Source organism: Bubalus bubalis, chromosome 4 (genome assembly GCF_019923935.1).
Source record: "Bubalus bubalis isolate 160015118507 breed Murrah chromosome 4, NDDB_SH_1, whole genome shotgun sequence".
NCBI lineage: Eukaryota > Metazoa > Chordata > Mammalia > Artiodactyla > Bovidae > Bubalus > Bubalus bubalis.
Window position 1 is genome coordinate 109,765,667 of NC_059160.1, and position 25,711 is coordinate 109,791,377.

The 25,711-nt window shown below is 36.3% G+C and overlaps 2 protein-coding genes across 3 annotated transcripts in view; one reads left to right on the top strand and one right to left on the bottom strand.

The window, feature by feature from the left end:
• The window catches only part of LIN7A (lin-7 homolog A, crumbs cell polarity complex component), a 316,647-nt gene that overhangs the window by 285,062 nt on the left and 5,874 nt on the right, over positions 1-25,711 (top strand). The window lies entirely within an intron of this gene.
• PTPRQ (protein tyrosine phosphatase receptor type Q) overlaps positions 1-25,711 on the bottom strand; it is a 283,288-nt gene that overhangs the window by 31,408 nt on the left and 226,169 nt on the right. For both annotated transcript variants that reach the window (XM_025284400.3, XM_044941897.2), the window contains exons 42-44: positions 21,387-21,486; positions 18,937-19,065; positions 1,877-1,958 (exon numbers count right to left, since the gene is read on the bottom strand). In XM_025284400.3, the coding sequence (XP_025140185.3) occupies positions 1,877-1,958; positions 18,937-19,065; positions 21,387-21,486 (311 nt within the window). The remainder of the gene's footprint in view (positions 1-1,876; positions 1,959-18,936; positions 19,066-21,386; positions 21,487-25,711) is intronic.

Below are 25,711 nucleotides of genomic sequence, written 5' to 3' on the forward strand. Positions count from 1 at the left end.
ACTTAGCTCTTTCTCCTTCTGTTTCTGCTTGTTAGTGGATCACAGCTGAGTGAGACTGTTTTGCATCCTTACGCTTTTGCATTCCCTCTTTCTCTCTAGAATACCTTTTCCGCTTTCTCTACTCATTGGACTTCCGCTGTCTTAAAGTTCATCTGGCCAGTCACTTTTTTGTAACGTCTTTTCTGATTGCTCTGCAGACAGAGTTGAGGCTCACTTCTTTCTGCGTATCTCTATCAGGACTCTGTGTATTTGTGATTTCTTAGACACGTCTGCAGTTCTTATCATAAATATGAACTTCTTTATGGTAGAAATCATCATTGTAATAGCAAATGCTTATTGTGCCAGCCACTGTTCTTAGTATTACACATCATTCAATCAGTTTAGTATTCACAACTCAGTAAGATAGGTACAGATGGAGGACACCGAAGAACAGAGAGTTTAGGTAATTTGCCCAAGGTCACCTAGCTATCAAATGCTGAATTGACATATATCAGTGCCTAGTTCAAGTAGGAGCTTATTGATATTTAACGTGTAAGTGAATATGACCTGAGTTACAAGGTTTATCAAATATATGCCTCAAAGATGCATTTGTTAAAAAGTTTTGCTTTAAAAATTGACACAGCAGTAGGATTGAAAGCAATTAAAAAAAGCCATGTCCTTACATATTTATATCTATTTACTTAGTATATACACACAACATATATAAAACCCAAGTACTTAAAACCATGATCTCCAAAACAGTTAAACCTTCTCAGTATATGTGAAAATGTTATTGCTAATAAAACTTTTCAGATGCTCAGTCATGTATAATGGAACTATATTCGCTACATTCTAATGAAACTACCCTTTGGTTCCTGAAAAGTTGAAAGCTCTTGCTGTATAAATGCTAAGAAGAGTTTTATGGTACCACTGATTTTGTTAAGTCCAGATCAATATTTAAGAAGCATAACCAAAACTGTAGGAGATACCATTAATCTTCTCACATTTTTGTTATTACTCCCTGAGAGACTGAAATATTACAGTCCTGAATTATCCAAGCCAATTGTTTGAGTTTTGTTCACACACTAAAACGTTCATGAAAAAACAGTAATATTTGGTAACATTTAGAAATCTGTTTTTATTTTTCTCATACAAAATAAGTCAGGAAAGGGGCTCACAAATTTTAAGATAGCTTGTAGATCTAAGACATGCCTTATGTTCTTAATGTAATTTCAATTTTGTAGATATATAAAATGCTAAAAGCAATAAAATTAATGTTCTAACTTTCAAATAGTCTTAAAGTGACAAGTTCTTAACTTCATATATTCTCTTTAATGTAATAGAGTACTTATTCCATGATTTAAAAATAAGCCTGTAAAGCACAGGTGTTATTTATCTATTTTTGTACAGTTCTAAAAAACATTGTATTTTATAATTTCTGGAAACATCAAATTCTGTTCTCAGGCTCATCTATACCACTAACATAAACTAAGCAGGCAAATAGGAAATGAACTTATTTAGTTTCTAAATCTAAAAGTTATTGAAATATATGATACCACCCAAACCTTGCACACACACAAAAACCAATGCGTCCAGCATTCTAGGGTTGCTTCTACATCTGGGTGATGAGCAGAGAGCAAACGGGGCCAGGTTGCCCTTGCTGGGGGAAGTCTGAGGAGCAGCACCTTTTCCTGACACAGTAGGTGAATAATTCTGTTCAGGTTGCACCAGAGGCTGCTCAGTGTAATGTTACTACCCAAACAATCAACCTGGTAATTGGGTATTGATTATCACGGCCAGAGTCCTGCATGGCCTTGCAAGCTTAAACGGGACATGAAATGTGACACATGAAACGACTGGAGGTCTGGCAATGTTGTGACAACTGCTGGAAACATACCGAAAATTCCTCTTGAAACTTTAGGTTGTTGTTTGTGCAAAGCTCTTCAACATGTTGCAGGAAGGATTTCTTGCTTATCGGCCTCCAAGCAAAGAAAGGTATAAAATGGAGTTAGGTTCAGTTCTTTTCCTTTAGTCTGGACACTGCCTTTATAGTTGACCAGTTAAGAGCACACAGGACATTTCAAAACCACACAGCCCTTTAAAGTCACCCTGTCATATTTACAAAATTAGCTTTCCCTCTTTGAGTTCACTTTCCCTGTATTTCATGGTACAGAAATCCTTCAAATTTTAAGTGACTTTAAATGAATGATTGCACATTTTAATGAAGAAAGTTTTTCAAGTAAATGTAAGGGCATAAAGTTATCATTGAATCCTAATGCATATAATACCTCTTTGTCATACAGAGAACATTTTATACATTACAAGGTTTTAGAAGATATAAAATATTGCAGTGACCTCATTCTCATAATGACATGGTTTCTAAACCCTAAGGAGTTTAGATATCCCTGTATTACTTCCCAAGCTAAAATACAGACATGCAGGCTTCACCCCAGAGAGAGAGAAAGCATTTCTCCAGTTACCATGCAATTAGTCATGCTTTTATGATTTATATCCAGCTTGGAGGTTTTTCTACCAAACATACAAAAAAGGAACCACACATTAAGATTCATTGAATCAGGGAATCTAGAGTTGGTATTCAAAAAGAAGAAAAGATACTTAACAAACTTACTTGATGGATTTTCTATAACTAAGTAACCTGCAACAGAGATTGTATTAAACGCATTATGAGTTGAGGGTACAGCTCTTGAGTTCTGGATTAAAATTAGAAAAACATGGTAAACCAGCAATTATAACATGCTATACCTTTAACTGATATGTGATTATTATTTTAAATTCTACATCATTTTTGAAATTATATTATTTGGACCCAAATATGGCCAAATAATAATTTGGCTTTTCTCTCAAGCTAAGAAGGTAATGTTTTATATTGCTAGGCATTTGGGGCATCACATCAGTACAGGTCACTTTTTAATATATTGCATAGTATTTATTGCCCTAAAAATGTAAATGTGAATGAAACTTTTTTCTTTGTCCTTGAAGAATGCTGAATAAAGGAGGGTGATTGAAAAATGACATCAAATTGACTAAATCTTGTTTCCTGAGTGAATCTTTGTGAATATATAACCATAAAAAATGACAGTCATTTCAGTTACTTTAGATATACATTTTTGTGACAGTTCATTAGTCCAGTTATTTATACTCTAAAAATTGAAAAAATTTTAAAGCTAAATAGACTGTGCAACACCCAAATTCAGAGATGGGTGTATCTTTAATAACACATTTGTCATGTGCAGCAAATTAGCACTGCAAAAAAACACAACAGGCACCAAGTACGAAATAAAATGAAGAACATACACCTTTATCAAAGTTTATAATTTTAAATATCAGGGATAATTTTACCAGATTTCTTAAGTGACAAATATAAGAGGATGTGGATTTTGAAGTAAAGGACAAATGAAAAAATAGATGGAAAAATGTGGCTTAATAAATACTATGAAAATGGTCACAAAGGGAAGCGTTCAGTGAAGAAAACATGAGTCAGAGTACATTTTATTACAGTACAGGAATTGGTGAAAAATACAGGGGTGCTGCAGTAACTGTTATCAAGAAGAAAGATGGAATTCTTCGTTAATGCTGTAGGAGTCCCCAGGCAGAAGGAAGTATCTCTCAGCTCCGCAGGGTATAACGTAGTAGAGCAGCTCATCATCAGCATGGCATCACAGTGATACATAGCATTACTAGAGCAAAGACTTCCCTGGTGGCTCAGACGCTAGAGCGTCTGCCTACAATGCGGGAGACCCCCGTTCAATCCCTGGGTTGGGAAGATCTCCTGGAGAAGGCAATGGCAACCCACTCCAGTACTCTTGCCTGGAAAATCCCATGGATGGAGGAGCCTGGTAGGCTACAGTCCATGGGGTCGCAAAGAGTCGGACAAGACTGAGCGACTTCACTTTCACTTTCAGAGCAGTGTCTTGGTGGATGAGCTAGTGGGCTTCTCACAACACCTTAGAGTGATTCTAAGGAGGCAACAGAGAAATCCTGACCAGATAGATGGGCTTCCCTGCTGGCTCAGATGGTAAAGGGAGACCTATGTTCAATCCCTGGGTGGGGACGATCCCCTGGAGAAGGATGGATATGGAGATGACTGAATGAGATATTGAAACAGAAAATTCCTTAATTTGGGGATAGGAAGATGAAGTATATGAATTGGGGGTCCTGACTTCCGACACATGCAGTGGGAACTCGGGCAGCAATCAGTCCCATAGAAAATAATTACCCCTCAGCAAAGACCAGCAAGAAAAGGCAACCATGAGCTAGATCCACACCAATTCAATGGCCATGAATTTGGGCAAACTCCGGGAGATGGTAAGGAACAGGGAAGCCTGGTGTAGTGCAGTCCATGGATTGCAGAGTTGGACATGATTTGGCGACTGAAGAACAACAAAGACCCACACTACCCAAGCTCTTTAAGGTGCTTGGTACCCTAATGTTCTGATGCCACAATACTCTTCAGAAACAGGAAAGGAATGGGGGTCAGGCTGGGCAAATCTTCAGAACTGAGCTTAAGATAGAAATGAACGAGATACTTGAATTAACAAGATCGATGTCTCTGTTACCATGCAGAACGGGAAATTCTTGTGTAGAGATCACTTTTCTAATATCAGGGAACATTATTCAGTTTATGAATGGTGGAGTTCAAACATCACATCTGCTTTAGTGACAAGCTTGTGATTCATCTTTTTAAGGACTGTCAGATAGCCATGCTGTGGTGGGGAGATTTTCTTTTTCCAGAGGATCCAGGGTTATTTGAGGTAGTACTGGCAAAAATATTTTTTCTGGGCTATCTAGAACCTGAAATAGAGCTAGTTTGTAGAGCAAGAAATAGCTGAAGCACCAGATAATTATTACTCAAATCCTTGTTCTATTTTTACTAATGATCTGTTCTTATTTAAAAATTATTAATATTTTATCTTTAATAAAGTCAGTGTCTTTTCAGTGAAGAACTCTACAGAAGGTTGATTTTATTATTTTACATTTGAAAGATCTCTCTAGAGATTACAGATTTTTTTGTTTTTGTTTTCTTTTTTGGAGTATAGTTGATTTACAATGTAGTGTCAGTTTTAGGTGTATAGAGATAGTGATTTTAAACTGTACCTGGCTAGTTATTAGATTTGGGTGAATATTTGTGAATTCTTAAAAAACACAGTGTCCCTTTTGGCTTCAAATACCTGTTCCAACAATTACCAGCTATATTATTTTGAGTAAGTTACCTGAACCTTTCTTAGTTCCTAGTTTAGACAATAGGGCAAATATATGTAAAGCAAGCTCATATATGTAAAATGCTAGGAAATTTCTACCCCTGACTTTGGAAGTAAATGTTGTTTGCTATCATTGCTATTATAATTACTAGTTCTAGTTTTATTGTGAAACTCAAGTTCCTTCTACAGATCTATTCTACAATTGATACTGATAAAAAGGATGAATTTTTTTTTGTTTCTAAACTGATAAAAAGAATGAGGTTTTTTTGTTTCTAAAAGAATATCCTAAATTTTACTCAAAACTGGGAAGACTAGATTGTGCTAAATTAAGCAGGGAGATTTCCTATTCTTCCTAATCAGAGTCCCAGAATAAAGAGTGATCAAAAGGTCGGTTTCCTAGTTCTCAACTCAAATTATAAGTTAATCCCTAATAGTATAAAGGCTATAATAATTCTCTTTTCATATTATCATGTGAAAGCATTTCTAACTGTGCCTGCATTTTTTACATTATTCTTTATAGCTACCCCTCACATTACCCTGTTTACCCCACAGATATTTTCTATTAGTTTCTCCATTCCAGGTGTCTTACCACAACCAGATGCTGCTGATTGCTTAATAGCTAATTCAGATGTTAACTCCTCTAAGGACCTTACCCTATTCTATTACAGAGAACATAATTTCTTCCTTCTATGAAACTAAACTTCTATGGACAAATCACCTTCCATCTTCTATCATGGCTATATAAGTACATGTATTAAGGACCCATGCATTGAGGTTCATGTATTACTTGAAGGCAGGGGCAGGCTTAACATTTGGCTTAACTGCAAGCTGCTCATAAACTTATTTGTAGTAGACAGTGAATAAGTCATTGTTAAATATACAACTGTGGATGAATTTAGACTAAAGATAAACTAAATACAGGTGCTCTGATTATTATGAGAGAATATCTGAATTAAATGAATTTCCCACAAAGATATTAATTGAGAATTCTCATGAGATGCTGCTCAAGGGCTTAAATATGATCAATAGAGGCATCAGTAAACAGTATACAGGTCTAAACAAAGCCATATCAAATCCTCTCACAACAGAAGTTAACAGGTGCTAGATACTCAGGAAGTTACATGAACAATAAAATTGCTCTTGTCTGCACAAGTAATTTAGATAATAGATTTAATAAAACATGATCTGTTTTGGCTTTGTTTACTTTTCAGTATCTCTCCCTTAAACCCAGTCATTTTACATACGCTATTCTTCACATTTGTTTTTACATAATGTGAGAAACAAGGCGTCTCATAGTCTGTTTTTACGAAATTTTCCAGTCTGTGCTTATCTCACAATTATGTGTGAACTGAAATAAATACCTACCTAGACAGCTTAAAATTGAGAAGATATTTTGGCATAAATTACCTGTTTCAAATAACAATTAGTTTTTTTTTTTCTTGTTTTTGTTTGTAGTCTCCTTGTCATTGCCCTGATTCTTAGCCTCATATTGAACAAGTGTATTTTTCTCAAGTACTGACTGCATTCTAAATTTTATTTTTCTTTGAAGTTTTAAAGTTTTACTTGTAAACAGGGAAAAATAGTAATTTGGACAATTATGCAGGGAAGTGGAAAAGGAGATGGCATTTACTATGAAGAAAATGCACTGATGAAGAAATTAAATCCCTTTATGGAAAATTATTTGGTTAGATAAGCATAAAAACTCACAGAAATGAATGTGTATGAAAATCAACAGTGTTATTTCAGGAGTGCTATTTCAAATAAAGTGATCTATAGACATACTCAAAGAGACTCAAAAATACTTTTTATTAACATTTTAAAAACACTTAAAAACTGGTTACATGGAGAGTGTTTTAGACACTTTAGTGAATAAGAGTACTTATTCACTCACAATAGTGAAGGATACTGTCAAATCATATTCATTAGTGTGTAAATCAATTTGGGAATTGTCCAGATTTCAGTAAGATAACCGACCAATTTCTAATATAAAGGGCTAAACACGTTTTATTACATGAATCTTAGCTTAAATCCTATGCCCTTTTGTTGAAAAGGGTATTATTTCATGTCTGGGCTCATTTTTTTTCAAAGTCTATCAAAAACTTAAATTCCACTCAGATTACTCTTGATAGATCCAGAGAGGAACCATTTATTTATGTTGGCAGTGGTGATTGAAGACCATATTGTCACAGAGACTCAGCTTTCCCTCAAGGTCAATTAGTTGAAATCTATAGGGAATTAAAATATAGTCCAAATAGAGAGCTACAGATGATAGCCTAGAGATGGGCAGCTTAACTCAGCATTACCAGTGGTGAGAAGCTGTGTTTTCTACTTAACCAGTTTTAAGTTAGGTTCAAAATTTTACTGCCTTTACTGTAAAAATATGTACTTCTCACATTAATATGTACTTCATTTTCAACGAAAATTTTTGAATAATCTGGTAAAACATGTTAATTGATTTTTCTAAGTTTCGTAAAATATTGAGTGTGAGGTTTTTAGTTTATGTATTTCAATTCATTAATTTTTCCAATGTCCACATTTATTTCTACAATGACTGTGTTACTTATCCAAAGCATTTACTGTAATGCTTTCAAAAGGATCTTAATTTTTATTTTTTTCTATTGTTTTTATTCATTATAGGCTTTAGTATTCTTTCAGACTCTTATCAAATCAACAATGACTTTTCTCTGGTCTTTAGTACAGATTAAAAATATTATCCCAACCAATGGCTAGGACTGTACAGCTGACTCTAGAACTTCACTTTATAAGGTAAACATGCCACGTTAGTAAGTGAGTAATGTAATTTTTTATCACAGTATTCAGACCCTGGCACTTGTAGAGGCCCAACTGATATTTCTTTCATGCAAACAAGGTGAAATGGATTCTAGATGCATACAGGAAGGCAATGTTCTTGCTGTCGTCAAAAAGGTGATGTCAGATTTCCAGGGTGGCAAGAGTTGAATTTTCCTTATTACTAAGCACAGGTGAAAGCAAACTCTTGACAGATTCTTATTTTGTAAACCATGTATTCTCAATTAAAATTGTAGTCCTAAACCTGGTTACCTCAGGGGCAAGAGGGCAGACGCAGTAAAGAGGATGAAGAAACTGCCGACAGCTTTGTGGGGAGGTCGGCAGAGGTTCTCAGGGAGAGACTTAATGAAGAGCAGACAGATGACATACCACCATCTAAAAGGACGTCCTGACCGCCTGAACAGGCAGGCAGGTAAGCACAGAAATTACTCTCTCAGGGGTTAGCAGGTAACCTCAAAAAACCAGATTTGAAAGACTGCTGCTGCTGCTAAGTCGCTTCAGTCGTGTCCGACTCTGTGCGACCCCATAGATGGCAGCCCACCAGGCTCCCCCGTCCCTGGGAGTCTCCAGGCAAGAACACTGGAGTGGGTTGCCATTTCCTTCTCCAATGCATGAAAGGGAAAAGTGAAAGTGAAGTCACTCAGTTGTGTCCGACTCTTCGCGACCCCATGGACTGCAGCCTACCAGGCTCCTCTGTCCATGGGATTTTCCAGGCAAGAGTACTGGAGTGGGGTGCCATTGCCTTCTCCGATTTGAAAGACTACTATATCTATTTTAACTGTGTTGATTTATGTAGAGGTGTTTAAAGATTCTGATTAACCCAAACTATATAGTTCTATCAGAGTAGGAGCTCTGACCAGAGGACTGTTGACTGATTCTAGGAGAAGAAAATGTGGTTATAGAGGAGAGAGAGTGAGGGTTCGATATGCTACTAATGGCATATCTGGTAAAGAATCTGTCTGCAATGCAGGGTACCCAGATTCAGTCCCTGAGTCAGGAAGATCCCCTGTAGAAGGGAATGGCTACCCACTCCAGTATTCTTGCTTGGAAAGTCCCATGAACAGAGGAGCCTGGAGGGCTATAGTCCCTGGAGTCACAAGAATTGGACGCAACTTAGTGACTAAGCCATCACCACTAATGGCATAAAGCCAAAAAGAAAAAGGAAAAGGATTCTGTTTAATGATGACAGAGAAAGGCATTTAGCAGAGTTTGTCAACCAGACCATTTGTGAGCCTGGAACACTTGAGAGGTCAGCTTTGAGTGCTGGTTGGAAATGGTATTTTCTGTGTGATGTGATCACTGAAATCTTTAGCTCAGGAGTGTTTTTGGCAGATGTATGAATCTGATCAAGTAGGTCCTTTGAGGAAAATGTATCTCCATGAAACTATTTTAATTCTGTCAATGGGAACATGGCAATTAGTTAATAAATAAAACAGGGGTTAGCTATGATTCCAAAATGTGAAATGTGGTTAGAGTAGCCATGGGTCTGCCTTCCTCTGTTTGAATTATTACTCTGAGTACTGTTCACAGTCAAGAGAATGTCAGGAGTCTTGGCTCCACCCAGCTTTGTGGCTCATGGAAATTGAGTCCTCTGTCAGAGATAGATCTGGGATTCTGAAATCAAATGCCTTTTCCTTCTCTACCTCCATTCATATCCTTTACTGAAGAAATTGAGTATCTCTGCCACACTCAATTGCTGGGTCCCTGCTAATGCAGTCATTTTGCTATGCTCCCCTTAGAATATATACAGCAATTTTTATCCTAGGATAAAAGTGGCACTTCTGGGCATTAGGGGGATGTCTGAAAGCGTGCACAGTTGGCTGTCCATTGGGTAGGGTAGAAGTCAAAATTCTATGAAACGGAATGTGATCGTCTTGGCTCTCACAGATTCCTGCCTGTAGTAGTTGAAATGAGCTTGTGTGGAATGTGAGCCCAGGCTCCACCCATCAGAGAACTCTTGTGTCATCGTAATAATAGGCCAGGAAACTTGTGAAGAAATCTAGGTAAAAACTTATTTTACAATCAGAGTTAACACAACATGATAACACAGCAGATTTCTCAGGCCATGCACATTGTGCATCAATGTGCATTTTGATAAGGTTAATTTACAGTAGCATGCAGTATCAGAGGACACTTAGGAAGGAGAAAGTTTAGAGTACCTTTAACTGTTTTTTGTCTTTGGAAAAAAATAGCATATTAAACAACAAAACACTTCTTATCATGTATTTTAAAATATAGAGCACACCATCTGAAAAGATTAATCACAGCAGAGCTCTGCATCGCCACAGTAACTTACTGGATGACAAAAATCTCCTTTCGTCTAAAGAAAAATGAAGAGTATCTGGAAGTAAAGATTAATTTTTTAGTACAAAAGCACATACTGCATTGTTTTTTACTTGCTGCTGGAAGAACATGAGCATGAAATATCTTGAATTTCATTCTACTGCTGGACATTTCTTGTCCCAAATTCACATTTTGTTCAGACATTCCTTATCTGGATTCATATGTTTTTGCCTTTGCTTGCAAAATAGTTTAAGACAGAAGTAAAATTAATGACCAGAATCTGTCAGAGAACTGCTGGAAATTAAAATGCTAACAATTTTACAAAGTATTTCATATATTGGTCAAATTTTGTGTAGTATTAGTGAAGTCACAGGAATTGCACAACTAAATACTTTTCAGTTTCTGTAAGATTGAACCTATACTACAATACTATCATTCTTTTCCCCATATCACTGGAGAATCACAAAAGAAGCAGTTCTTAGAATAGAAAAGAAAATACTACTTGAAAGAAGAAAATACTCTGCATAGAAAATACTACTTGAAGAAGGATATCACGGGCCCTTGTCTTGTCCGGTGTGTTTGTGTTGATCCCATGTAGCATGCTTCAGAATCAAATACATGCACACAATTATAGGTGTATGTTGATGCTTCAGAATCAAACTGACCTGCTCCTGTCATCTTGGCTGTCCTGTTAACTAGATGCATGCCCTTGGACAGTTACTTAAATTCTCCAGGCATCTTTTATTTTTCATTTGTAAAATGGAGATAAGGAGTACCAACCACAAAGATTAAATGACTTGGCTGAGATCATTACATACAAAATTTACCACATGGTTCAGTTCAGTTCAGTAGTTGCTCTCAAACAGTAGCAAGTGTATTATGTTAGCAAATCCTACATGTGAAAGTAGACTGGGGTCATTTTTAATTTTACAAATATTATAAATAACAATAATAATACTGAATGTATTCTGATTTACAGTTTATAAAACACATTCATAGGATTCTTTTACATGGTAAACTTCTGAAGGCATAATATATATTTAATAAAAATTCAGCATGCAAACTTCTCAAGTTATTCATGAAAGATACTCTTAAAATAGCCATTCAGTTGTTTGCTTCATTTTGTTAGAATTTTAATTCCACTCATGATTACTAGATTGGGTCTTGGTCTTAAGATAATGCACCATTACATTCACTCAACTAAAATAGGCAAGATAATTAGTATGGAATGATGCCCAGAATTTGAGGGGAAAAGTTGAGGACTGGAAGAAAAGGAGTATTTGTCAAATAAGAATATTAGTGACACTGATTAATTTTTTCTATTTTTTCTGACTTAGTCACCAAAAGAAACACGGCTTCTAAATTCAGTTTAGAAAGGAGACAGTGAAAATTAAAAATTATTAGCCAGTCGTATCTTTTTCAAAATTCTGTTGGCTTATTTAATTTTGTGTTATAACTCCTGGAAAGCCAATCTGTGTTACAGTTAAATTAGTTCAAAGCAAACCACAGGGCCAGTTAGGCTGAGCAGTGTTTTTTTCTCTTTAAAATTATATCTTTATTCCTTTAAACTTTCCCAAGAATTTAATCCTAGATTTAACATAGATTTTTTTTCCAGGAATATAGATAATCTATACAATTAAAATATTGCATTTTTTTCAACTTCATTGGAACTTTTAAAAAAAACTGAAACATAGTTAAATTACAATGTTATGTTAGTTTCAAGTGTACAGCACAGTGATTCCATTATATACATATATTATACTTTTTTCAGATTCTTTTTCCTTAGAGATTATTACAAATACTTAGTTCCCTGTGCTATATAGTAGGTTCTTATTGGTTATCTATTTTACATATGCTGCTGCTGCTAAGTCACTTCAGTCGTGTCCGACTCTGTGCGACCCCATAGATGGCAGCCCACCAGGCTCCCCCGTCCCTGGGATTCTCCAGGCAGGAACACTGGAGTGGGGTGCCATTTCCTTCTCCAATGCATGAAAGTGAAAAGTGAAAGTGAAGTCGCTCAGTCGTGTCCGACCCTCAGCGACCCCATGGACTGCAGCCTACCAGGCTCCTCCATCCGTGGGATTTTCCAGGCAGGAGTACTGGAGTGGGGTTCCATTGCCTTACATATAGTAGTCTGTATATGTTAATCTCAAACTCCTAATTTATCCCTCACCTTTCCCTTTTCCCTTTGGTAACCATGAGTTTGTTTTCTATGTCAGTGAGTCTATTTCTGTTTTGTAAATAAGTTCATTTTGCATCTTTTTTTTAAGATTCCATATATAAGTGATATCCTATGATATCTGTCTGGCTTACTTCACTTAGTATGATAATTTCTAGGTCCATCCATGTTGCTGCAAATGGCGTCATTTCATTCTTTTAAATAGTCCATTATATATATGTATCACATCTTCTTTATCTGCTGATGGGCATTTAGAGTGCTTCTGTGTCTTGGCTATTGTAAATGGCGCTTCAGTCAACATTGGGGTGCATGTTATCTTTTTTAATTAGAGATTTCTCAGGATATATGCCCAGGTGTGAGACTGTAGGATCATATGGGTACTCTTTTTAGTTTTTATGGAACCCTCCATACTGTTCTCCATAAGGTGGCTGTACCAATTTACATTCCCACCAACAGTGTTCCCTTTTCTCCACCATCTCTGGCATTTATTGTTCGTAGATTTTTTGATGATGGCCATTCTGACTGGTGTGACGTGATACTTCATTGTCATTTCTATTTGCATTTCTCTAACAGTGATGTTGAGCATCTTTTCATGTGCTTTTTAGCCATCTGTATGTCGTCTTTGAAGAAATGTCTATATAGATCTTCTGCCCATTTTTGGATTGGGTTTTTTTGTTTATTTTGTTGATATTGAGCTGCATGAGTTGTTTGTATAGTCTGAAGATTAATACCTTGTCAGTCACTTGGTTTGCAAATATTTTCTTCTATTCTGTGCACTTTTTGTTTTGTTTATGGTTTCCTTTGCTGTGCAAAAGATTTTGAGTTTAATTAGGTCCCATTTGTTTATTTTTATTTCCATTTTATTTCCATCTCTCAAGGAGATGGATCAAAAAAAATATTGCTGTGATTTATGTCAGAGAGTGTTCTGCCTATATTTTGCTGTAAGAGTTTTATAGTATCTGGCTTTACATTTGGGTCTTCGATCCATTTTGAGGGGTGTGTGTGTATGGTGTTAGAGAGCGTTCTAATTTCATTCTGTTATATGTAGCTGTCTAGTTTCCTGGCACTACTTATTGAAGAGGCTGTCTTTTCTCCATTATGTATTCTTGCCTCCTTTGTCATAGATTAGTTGAGCATAGATGCATGCATTTATCTCTACTTTCTACCCTGTTCCACTGACCTATAGTTCAGTTTTTCTGCCGGTACTATACTGTCCCCATGACTGTAGAATAGTCGGAAGTCAGGGAGGCTGATTCCTCCAGCTCCATTTTTCTTTCTCAAGATTGCTTTGGCTATTCAGGGGCTTCTGTGTTTCTGTACAAATTGAAAATTTTTTTTATCTAGTTCTATGAAAAATTTCATAGGGATTTGATAGGGACTGCGTTGAGTCTGTAGATTGCCTTGGATAGTACAGTCATATTCACAATACTGATTCTTCCAATCCACAAACATAGTATATCTTTGCATCTCTTTGTGTTGTCTATGATTTCTTTCATTGGCATCTTATAGTTTTCGGAGTACAGGCATTTTTGCCTTCTTATTTAGGTTTATTCCTAGGTATTGTATTCTTTTTGATGTGATGGCAAATGGGACTGCTTCCTTAATTTCTCTTTCTCATCTTCCACTGTTAATATATAGAAGTGTAATAGATTTTTGTACATCGATTTTGTATCCTGCAACCTTGCTGAATTCATTGATGAGCTCTAGTAGTTTTCTGGTATAATCTTTAGGATTTTCTGTGTATAGTATCATGTCATCTGTGAACAGTGACAGTTTCACTTTTCCAATTTAGATTCCATTTGTGTCTTTTTTTTTTTTTTGATTGCTGTGGCTAGGACTTCTAAAACTATGTTGACTAAAAGACATCCTTGTCTTATTCCTGATCTTAGAGGAAATGTTTAGCGTCTCACCATTGAGTATGATGTTAGCTGTGGATTTGTCATATTTGGCCTTTAGTATGTTGAGGTATGTTCCTTGTATGCCCAGTTTCTAAAAAATTTTTCTTGTCATAAATGGATGTTGAATTTTATCAAAATATTTTTCTGTATTTATTGAGATGATCATTTAATTTTTATTCTTCACTTTGTTAATGTGGTGTATCACACCGATTGCTTTTTAAATACTGAAAAATCCTTGCATCTCTGGCATAAATCCCACTGGATCATGGTATATGATTCTTTTGGTATACTGTTGAACTCAGGTTACTGGTATTTTGTTGTGGACTTAGTGATATTGGTATGTAGTTTCTGTGTGTGTGCCATCTTTGTCTGGTTTTAGCATCAGGGTGATGGTGGTCTCATAGAATGAGTTCAAAAGTGTTCCTTTCTGTGCAATTTTTGGAAGAGTTTCAGAAGGATAGGTGTTAAATCTTCTCTAAATGTGTGGTAGAATTCATCTGTGAAGCCATCTGATCCTGGACTTTTGTTTGTTGGGAATTTTTAAATAACAGATTTAATTTCAGTACTTGTAACTGGTCTGGTCATACCTTCCGTTTCTTCTGGTTTAGTCTTGGCTGTACCTAAGAATGTGTCCATTCCTTCTAGGTGGTCCATTTTATTGACATATAGTTGCCTGTAGTAATTTCATATGGTCCTCTGTACACTTGTGCTGTCCATTGTAACTTTTCCTTTTTCATTTTTAATTTTATTATTATGGGTCCTCTTATTTTTTTCTTGATGAATATGGTGAAAGTTTTATTAAATTTGTTTATATTTTCAGAGAATCAGCTTTTAGTTTCATTGATCTTTTCTATTGTTTTCTTCATCTCTATTTCTTCTCTAATCTTTGTGATTTCTTTCCTTCTACTAACTTTGGATTTTGCCTGTTCTTTCTCTAGTTGCTTTAGATATAAGGTTAGGTTGTTTGAGATTTTTCTTATTTCCTCAAGTAAGTTTGTATCATTAAACTTCTCTCTTAGAATTGCCTTTGTTGTGTCCCTTAGGTTTTGGATCATCGTGTTTTCATTTTCATTTGTCTTTCTGTTTTTTGATTTCCTCATGATGTCTTCTGTGATCCAGGCTCAGCAATTTTAAAGAGACAGGTCTGTGCTACCAGTTGCTAATATTTTCTCCTAGAAACATTTCTCACTTCAATGTTTTAATGACGAAAGAGCCATCACAAAACAATGTTTTGTGAATTTGTTTATCAAATAGAAAATCTCAGTATTATCTTCTAATCTGGTGAATGCAGAATAGATGAACACAAATATTAAATATTCTTCCTAATATATATAGCTTGTGTTCACTAAAAATATATAGAAAATGGTATAATGAAATGATACCATTATCATTCCAAACAAGAATTTAAAACATTTTCTTTGCATATCATTGAATGTACTCTTGGATTTATAGAGTACTAAATCTTTTAATTTCATTAGTTTTCAAGAAGAAAAAGAATGAGAGAATTTGTCTTCAGGTCCTTTATGAAACAAGGTATAATATAATCAAATGATATGAGTTTACATATGTGGAAATTATAAGAAGAATCTTAAAAAATGTATATAGCTATACATGCAGATATAATATAATTTCTTAATTACAAGACCCAAAGTCCTAAAGTTGATTTAATATCAATTACTGTAATGACCATTTTTGGTCAATTAGATAACTCCATTAAAATTAATATTTTAACTGCTCATTAGATACTTTATCATTTCTGTTACGGACAAGCAACAACATATAACACTGAGGAAAACTGGCAGTCCAATTAGCATGAAGAAAGTGGGCAGTTTGGAAGGAAAAGAATTTGCCTAAACCTCAAGTGGAAAAAGCATATGTTAGTTGGGTAGATTTAGTTGGGTAGATTTAAAGGAAATGGTCTAAGTTCCTTCTTGTAAATGACAGACACATGGCATAAGTTATGCAGCAGTTTGGAAGCTAACTCAAACTCCTTGATTCTTCACTCTCAGAATCTACCATCAGTCTCTGTGGCTCAGTCCTCATCAGACATGTGTGGCTTTTGATAGCTTTAGACTTTCCCATACCTGAAATACAGGTAAAGAGCTTTAGAGCCTCATGGCATGCATGCATATGTGCACATGGCTACTTATGAATCTGTTACTATTTTTTCTAGTCCTACCATCTAATGTATGTGACTTTATTAACATGAAAAACCTTCAATAAAAAAGCTGGAGACAGTTATTTTAATAAATTCCTGTAATCAAGCAAAGCATATCATATTAGTATGTGACACTGGAATTACCAATAAGTATTACAGTTATGATTCCTAGAGTCTTAACAAGGTAGCAAAAAGCATTGAAAACTAAAACTTCTAACTTTGATATGACTAGCAGTAATATATACCAGTTTTCTATGTGAAAAAGTAGATAAAAATTATTTGAAATATACTTTAAAGACAATTCTATATCTATTTACAAATAAAGTAACATATATAAACAAACATGGAAGCAGGAAAATGAGTTAATGTTAATTGAGGCTGTCCTTGAATTTTAAGTACCCGATAATAAACAATCTATACAGTCTTTGCCCACCTTTTCTATTAGCTGTCATGACAGATATATATCTTAACCCTTTTTGATAATGGCTATGTTCAGTGGAGTAGGGGGCAAGCTGTGAAAACACAGAGCTTAGAGGATCTGACCTCACATAGCCTCTATAGAATGGTAACCTTCTTGAAAAAGAATACTTTCTCCAATACTGACTGGCTTTTTTCACTGTATTATAACTCCTGAAGATCCACATACTAGAGAATTTTGGGGGATTAATAAACATTCTTTGGTTTGATTCCTGGGTTGGGAAGAGCCACTGGAGAAGGGATAGGCTACCCACTCCAGTATTCTTAGGCTTCCCTGGCGGTTCAGCTGGTAAAGAATCCACCTGCAATGCAGGAGACCTGGGTTCAGTCCTTGGGCTGGGAAGATCCCCTGGAGAAGGGAAAGGCTACCCAACCATTATTCTGGCCTAGAGAATTCCATGGGCTGTGAAGTCCAGGGTCACAGAGAGTCGGACATAACTGAGCAACTTTCACTTTAAAAAAATACTGTAAACACGTTTGGATGCTTAAAATTCACATGAACAGATTCAACTAAATTGTTCAAAACACTAAAATTAATTACACTCAGAGATTTGAAGTTTCATTCCTTTTACGCTTCACATGTAGAATAAAGATGGAGATCCCAGTCCTTAGTTGAGAAGGGTGTGGAAAGGGAGTTGGGCCCACAGGGGTAAAGGAGAAGAAACTTCCTTTTTCTATGCAGCAGGACCCTTAAAGAACTGAGGCATAGCCTAATACTACTGATGTTCTATTGTTGCTATGATAGGCTTTAGCTTGGGCAGGTTACCCTGCAGGTCTATTGATCTTTTATGTGGTTTAAAATATAACTATCTTACACACAGTCTTTGGGGCACTATCCATTTTAGATAGGAACAACCTGTATTAGAACATAAACAAATGTAGATAAATATTAAAGGAATTTTCATATCCAATGAACCAAAGTACTTTGTAATTTACTGATAACACCAAATAACTTTCATTTTGTAGCATTCGGAAGGACTCTGCTTATCAGATGACACTTCGATCTATAGCACTTATTAGATGTTTTTAGACATGCTGGAAATATTTGTGCAAAGTCAGTCTATTAGGTAAAGACCAGCTTTGGTAAATGACAACTATAAATGATTAATTCTTTTTTAAGTTTCAGACCTTTGGTGCCATATTTTCACATGCTAAGAGCATCATAAAATACTGAATCTCATAAGAATCTAAAACTTTCTGATGATAGTTTTTATTAAGAATTTGGTAAATTATCTTAATAGAAGTTTTTCAAATGTGCCAACATTTTGAAAAACTTATGATTTTAAAAGAATATAAAATTACTTAACATTTACAATTAAGTACTCTTATTTCCAAAACATACTGATGGCACATACTTAGTGCAGACTTTAAAATTTTTCCTTTCAAAGATAAATTTTACTTTCTATTTAATCCTAAATACTAAGCAATTTAAAAAATGAAGTGTTAATATATAATTTTGACTTTAATGTAACTTTACATTAACTAAAATAATGTTTTACATTAAATAAAGAGCTTAAAGAAGGCTTTTATAAAAAATGATAAAAAGAATATCAAGCAGTTACAAATTTGAATAAATATGTAATTTAAAACGTGGACAGGAAGAATCCACTGTAAAAAAAATACTATCATATGTAGTGAATTATTAGACATAATTTTAAAGATTTAATGTATATAAATATTGTTTCAGGAAGAAAAAAAAAGCTTTGCCGAACATTATAGACCCAGGTTCATATTGAACTCAAAGTATTAGGAAGATTAAGTGATTCTCTGAACACCAGTGAGAAGTGTGTGGAAGATGGAGGTCACCCTTTGAAAGAAAATCTCTGTGACCTGTGTAAATAGAAGCCCCACAAACACTTCCAACAAGTACAGGTCACAATAGGGTCATGGCTCCGGGCCCTCTGGACCACTGTTCGCCCAGAGGAGTGTGCTCACCGCGTTAATCTCTCGTCCTTCAGTTCCAAGTCCGCCACAGTGATGAGCTGATCCAGCTTGAATTTAGTGTCAATAATTTCTGCATCCCGAGGAGAGTATGTCCCACCTTCTTTCTGCTTCTGTCGAATTCTAAAAGTAAGTGTAGTAAAGTCCAAGGAGGAACTAGCATAGAAAGCATGCATTTGTATTTAGATTTCTTTTTAAGACATTAGTCAAATAATTTCTTTGTTGGGATCACTTCTGTGAACACATTGCAAATTTACAGCTACTCAAATTCTTCTCCCTGTTTTAATTCCACAGAATATATTCTACTATAATTTTTTAACATGCTATTTTTAATGAGAATTAGTTCTTCAAGGCCTGAGTCACTGACACATTTAAAGTATAGAGTGAATGAGATGGATGTTGTGAGCTTGTTTCTCCTCCCTCAAGCTGTCCCATAGATTTATCATAAAAAGGAATATGCCAATGTGGACACAGCACATTGCTATCCGCACCAGTTCAAATAGACAACCTTCCACTGTTTTTACATACATAAAACACTTACATATGACAAGATACATAAGTTTTATAAAAATATTGCCAAGTATGTATATCTAATTATATATTCTTTATATAATCTAAGAGTATAAAATATAACCAGAAAACTCAGGTTCAAAAATAGAAGTCACATGAATCTGCAAATCAAATTTATGTTAAATACAAAGTAATATTTAGCTTTTATATCTTGTATGCAAATATTTAATACTTATTATGATTTATGTGTTGAGGATGATACAGAAAGTAGAACATATGGTCCTTATCCTCAAGGATATAATTTAGTTGAGAAGGATTGGAATGTAGAAAAGGCATACAGAGGAAAAATATTCAAATTACAACTTGTAAAACAGTAATTGATGGGTTATGAAATGATATGTGATTATAACTATTGGCACTTAGAAGAAATAAAAAGTAGAGTTTGACTTGGGTGTTGCAGAAGGTGGAGGAAGCACATTTACAGTGGACTGAACAAAAGCAGCAGTGTGTGAATGCGTAGGGGATGTTCAGGTGAGATTAAACTCTGGTGGCTGAACAGCCACATGAAGGAAAGTTGTAGGGAGTAAAAGGGGGCCATTTTCTGCCCATTAGAGGAGCTCATCCTATAAAGAAATGATTTGGGAGCAGAACAACATTGTGAATACAGGGATTGCATGTCCCTTGGGGACAAGGACCATAGCTTGCACAATATAACTCTCACCGTCTTCTGGCTGAATCTGAGAACACTTATCTAGTGGAAGAAAAATATCAAGAGCCCTTCAAATTTTCTATCAAAATGATAATTTAAAAGATTCAAGATGAAACAGAGGATGCTTGGCAAACACAATACAGGAAAACATTCTTCAGATAAAACAGAGCCTACTGAGCTACTTAGGAAATTAGTATACTGGTTATTTTTACAAATGGAAGGTCCCTTTAACTTGGCAATCTATCTTATGAAACTGGATTTTAGAATCACAACTAAGATTTCCCCTGTGCGGTGTGCCGTGTTTACTTGCTCAGTCATGTCGGACTCTGCGACCCTATGGACTGTAGCCCGCCAGGCTCCTCTGTTCATGGGGATTCTCCAGGCAAGAATACTGGAGTGGGTTGCCATGGCCTCCTCCAGAGGATCTTCCCAACCCAAAGGTCAAACCTGATTAAAATCTTTTTAATTAAACCTATCAGAGTTATAAATATTCAAAGATGTAGAAAGCCAGGCACCTTCCCCTTTTGTGAAAACTTGTCTCTCAGTCCTCTACCTCTTTGTCCCGCTTTGAGATATTGGAGCTAGACTCCTTGGCCAGCTGGTGGGATGTTGAGCCTTCTTAATAGAGGACGCTAGTCATCCTGCAAGGCAGTAGGGACGGGGCGATACTGCCCTTGTGTGTTCTAGGGCTGCATTATTATGGTTCACTGTGGAAGGCCAGTAGTCCACCTAAATGAGTCCCAGCTGCTTCTAGAGTTCATGCTGTTGCCATCCCATCAGTGAATGATGCTAAGTAGCTTCAGCCCATCCACAATCAGGCAGCAAGGACTGCTTTCACTAATTCCAGGCTGCCTACCCTCCAGTAATGACAGGCAGCTTCTCCGGACCAGCTCCAGCTGCTTTCTCTGTCATATTTCTTTGCTCACTGTAATAGGATGCATGTGCCTGTGGCGGCCATTCCATTCTTGGGAGCGAGACAACTTCTAGTTTGTTCACCTATTGTCCACTTGCCCTTAGACTAGAGAGCACAGCTTGGTTGCAGTTGCTACTTTTGGATCCCTTAGTGTTTTCTTTTACTCCTTTTAATTGTAAACTATTTGTATTTGTTAAGTTGTTATTATTAAATGCTTCCTATCCTAGTAACCACTGTGGGCTTCTGTCTCCTAATTAAACCATAACTGTCCATAAAGCATCTTCGGAATAAGTCTAATGCAAATAGTCTTACCTTGCAAACGCAAACACAGCTGTTCCAAGAAGAATGATGGAAAGGATACACAAAGTGACTGAAAGTATAATCTCTACAGTTCGTTCTGAAAGTCCTTCACCTGAAGAGAAAGTGTAACATGATCATTAATTATTATTATATGGGATACTTTGTTGGGTCTACAATACAGAAAGATATACTTTGGCCTATTTCTCAGTAACATTAACAACATGTACACATGTGTTTATCTTCTAGATCTTTTAACTTTGGGGCTCAATCTTTGGTCCTCTTTCTCATACCCCTGGTGTACTCATGCAGCCTCATGGTTTTAATTTTCATCTGTATGATGTCTACTTAACTGTAATCTAAGGAACTCCCAATTTGTATATTCAGTTGCCTACTACATATCTTATATAGAAATGTAATTAAATTTTAAAAATCAGAATGTCCCAGACTGAACTCCTGTCTGTCCCTCCTTTCAACTGCATCTTTCTTCTTCTTGGTTGATGGCAACTTCATTTGTTCTAGTCGCCCAGTCCCCAAATCTTGCAGTCATACTTGACTTTCTCATTCGCAGAACACATCCAAAATCTCTGAGGAAATCCTGTTGACTCTATCTTCTAAGTATACACACTTTTCACTAAAAGAAACTAGGGAAAATTGCAGAGAGAGTAATCCCAAATTGCGATTAGGGCACAGAAGGAATTTGGGACATCTAATGGGGCACGAAAGCTAAGAAACTGTCAAAGGCAAGTGGTATAGAAAGAAGAAAAGGTCATCTTTAAGAGGTCCTACTGGCCAAAGATGGAACATTTTAAACGTTATGATGAATAAAAACTGAAACTGATAAAAATATATTCAACATCAGTATAAAAATCCATGAGTTCTAATATTATTCAATGAAATAGAAATGAAAATTTAAAAAATACTACTTTGTAAGCTCTGGTTTTAGCTAAACTGCTTTTCTTTCACTCTAAAACTTTGAAATTAAAGGGAGAAAATTAAGCATTTTTTCCCCTGGCTTTCTATTTTTATGAATTAAAAAAAGCCCTAGTTAAGGAGAAAAAAGCTCCTTTTTAGAGGAACTGCTACTGCTGCTGCTAAGTCGCTTCAGTCGTGTCCGACTCTGTGCGACCCCATAGACGGCAGCCCACCAGGCTCCCCCGTCCCTGGGATTCTCCAGGCAAGAACACTGGAGTGGGTTGCCATTTCCTTCTCCAATGCGTGAAAGTGAAGTCACTCAGTCGTGTCCGACTCTTCGCGACCCCATGAACTGCAGCCTACCAGGCTCCTCTGTCCATGGGATTTTCCAGGCAAGAGTACTGGAGTGGGGTGCCATTGCCTTCTCCATTTTAGAGGAAAATTCTGTTTAATAAATGTGGAAGAAAGAATAAAATTGGAAATTAATTTTGCATTCCTAATGAAATAACTGACTCAGGTAACAATCACAAATGCATCTTTAAATGACTAGGAGGTTGATAGGGACTTAAACATTTAGGGAATGTCAGACTATCACCTCACAGATTATTTGCTGGTTATAACATGGGAAAAAAACTTCCAGTGAAGAATCATGCTGTCACTATCACTAAATTAACTGATCAATTTTAACGTCACAGAAAATGTGGCGAGATGAGATATTATATACCTCCTGACATGAGGTATTTTGATCTACACAGCAACACTTGTAAAGTATTCCTGCCAAAATGTTAATTGTACATATTCAGACCTTTAGATCTTATCTCTTAATTTATACAAAAGTAGTTCAAGAATAAAATGACATCAATAAAGAGCAATGAGACAAATTCAGAACATGGAACCACTTACAGGACAGCTCATCTAGTTGCCTAAATGAGTGTTTGGTGTAGGAGTGGGGAGGTGGGAGGAAGAAGTCTCTTCTAGATGAAAATAGACTGAGAAAGGGTGAAAACTGAAAATGTTAGTCACTCAGTTGTGTGTGATTCTTTGCAACCCCATGGACTATAGCCCGTCAGGATCCTCAGTCCATGGGATTTTCCAGGGAAGAATACTGGAGTGGGTTGCCATTTCCTTCTCCGGGGTATCTTCCCAACCCAGGGATCTAACCTGCATCTCCTGCATTGCAGGTGGATTCTTTACCATCTGAGCCACCAGGGAAGCCCAGATTAAGAGAAACAAAAATCAAAAATACTGTGTGAACCTCTCCTTTGATCCTGTTTCAAAAAAGTTATAAAGAAAAAAAAAATTAGAGGATGTTTTGAAAGTAGGTGGTTTTACATAATATCAAGGATTCAACATTAATTTTGTTTAACTGCAACAATATAATAAAAACAGACTTATTAGAGAAATAAGCTAAAGTATTTGGAGTGGAAGATAACGCTTCAGAGATAAAATGACAAATGCACAAATAGTGATGTGGCAAACTTAATAGGTACTTGGGGTTCGTTATACTATTCAAAACTTGTGTGTACTCTCTATTCACCTATTACTACCTCTCTGCAAGTAACCTGATCAAGGCTGCCATCCTGTTTTGCATGAATTACTGTATGGACACCTAACAAGTCTTCCTGTATCTATCCTTGTCTTCTATGTATTCTCAGCATAGTTAAGCAAGAATAATGCTTTTAAAATATTACCTCTCTACTTAAAATCCTCCTCATCTCTCTCAGACAAAATATAAAGTCCTTCCAGTGGCCTCTGGCCATAGGTTAATGGTCTCTGGTCCCTCCTTAACACTCTGGTTCCCTGTTCTCTCTTGACTTCCCTTCCAGTCGCCGTCTGGCTTACTGCTTTGGAGCCAGACTGTCTCCTTATTGCTCGTGGGATACGCCAGGTCACTTTTGACATAGGGCTTTGTCCAGCTTCTTCCTGTGCCTGGAAAGGGATTTCTCTTGTAGATCTTCCTGGGGAGCCATGTCATCACCTTCAGGAATTTTCTCAAATATCACCTAGTCAATGAAGCGTCTTACAGACTGAGTGTGTGTGTCCCTCCAAAACACATGTGCCTACACCTTAACACAAGTACAGGGTGACAGTATTTGAGTAAGGATGAAATTAATGTTATTTTAGGTCTTAAGGGTTGAGCAGAAATAGTGTCCTTTTAAGAAGAGAACACCAGAAGCCTATTCTCTCCCTCTGCGTGCACATGCTGAGGAAAGGCCACAGGAGGACACAGCGAAAAGGAAGAGAGCGCTCAGCACGTCCGGAACCGGCTGGAGCTCTGTGCTGGACTGCCTACCTCCAGGACTGTGAGAAAGTAACCCTGTTGTTTACGCTATGTCTATGGTATTTGTAATGGCAGCCCAAGCGGACTCAGACATTACCCTATTAAGATGGAAAGTTACAGCTCCTCCACCTCCTGTCTTACCCCTCCTGCCTCTTCTGCACTCTGTTCTACTTTTTTTTCCCCTCCATAACCCTCTTAACGTATCTTAAAATTCATTTATGCATTATCCTATTACCAGTCCAGAAGTAGGATTCCTGAAACAGGTGTCTTTATTTTATTCACAACTGTATGCGAAGTCTGAGAATAATATCAGGCACATAGCAAATATTCAATAAATACTTTCTAAATTTACTGATTAAAAATTCAGTTTTGAAGTAGAAATTAAAAGTTTCAGGTTGAAGATTAGGCATTAAGCCATAATAACTATAAAAGTGTTTGTTTTTTAATATAATTAGTAATTATCAATTTTAAGTTATATAATTTTACTGTAAAAAGTATTAAAAACAAGTGACAACATAGGTTAACTGTGTGTAAAATATACAGGGATTAATCTTTTACCTTTATTCCCCTGGCTTGGTGCTTATAAATGTTAACAATCTAAGAGTTTCTATGGCTCCTCTGCATGGTGGATTTGAATAAATAGTGAATCTTAAACATTTATCAGAGTTTCATGGTCACCTAGAATCTTCACCTAGATTTAGAAGACACTAAATGAGCATATAAGAGCTCATCAAGTATTTTAGATACACCTTTTTTACACATTAAAATATAAATGGCTTGTTTCATATATTTTAACATGCTCATTCCTAATTGGATATGCTTGAGAAAGGAAACATGAAGATGAATAAAGAATCATCTTTATCAGGTAGCACTGAGTCACTAGACCTTGGAATCTCAGTTCAGTTCAGTCGCTCAGTCCTGTCCAACTCTTTGTGACCCCATGAACCGCAGCACACCAGGCCTCCCTGTCTATCACCAACTCCCAGAGTCCACCCAAACCCATGTCCATCAAGTCAGTGATGCCATCCAACCATCTCATCTTCTGTTGTCCCCTTCTCCTCCTGCCCTCAATCTTTCCCAGCATCAGAGTCTTTTCCAATGAGTCAGCTCTTCACATCAGGTGGCCAAAGTATTAGAGTTTCAG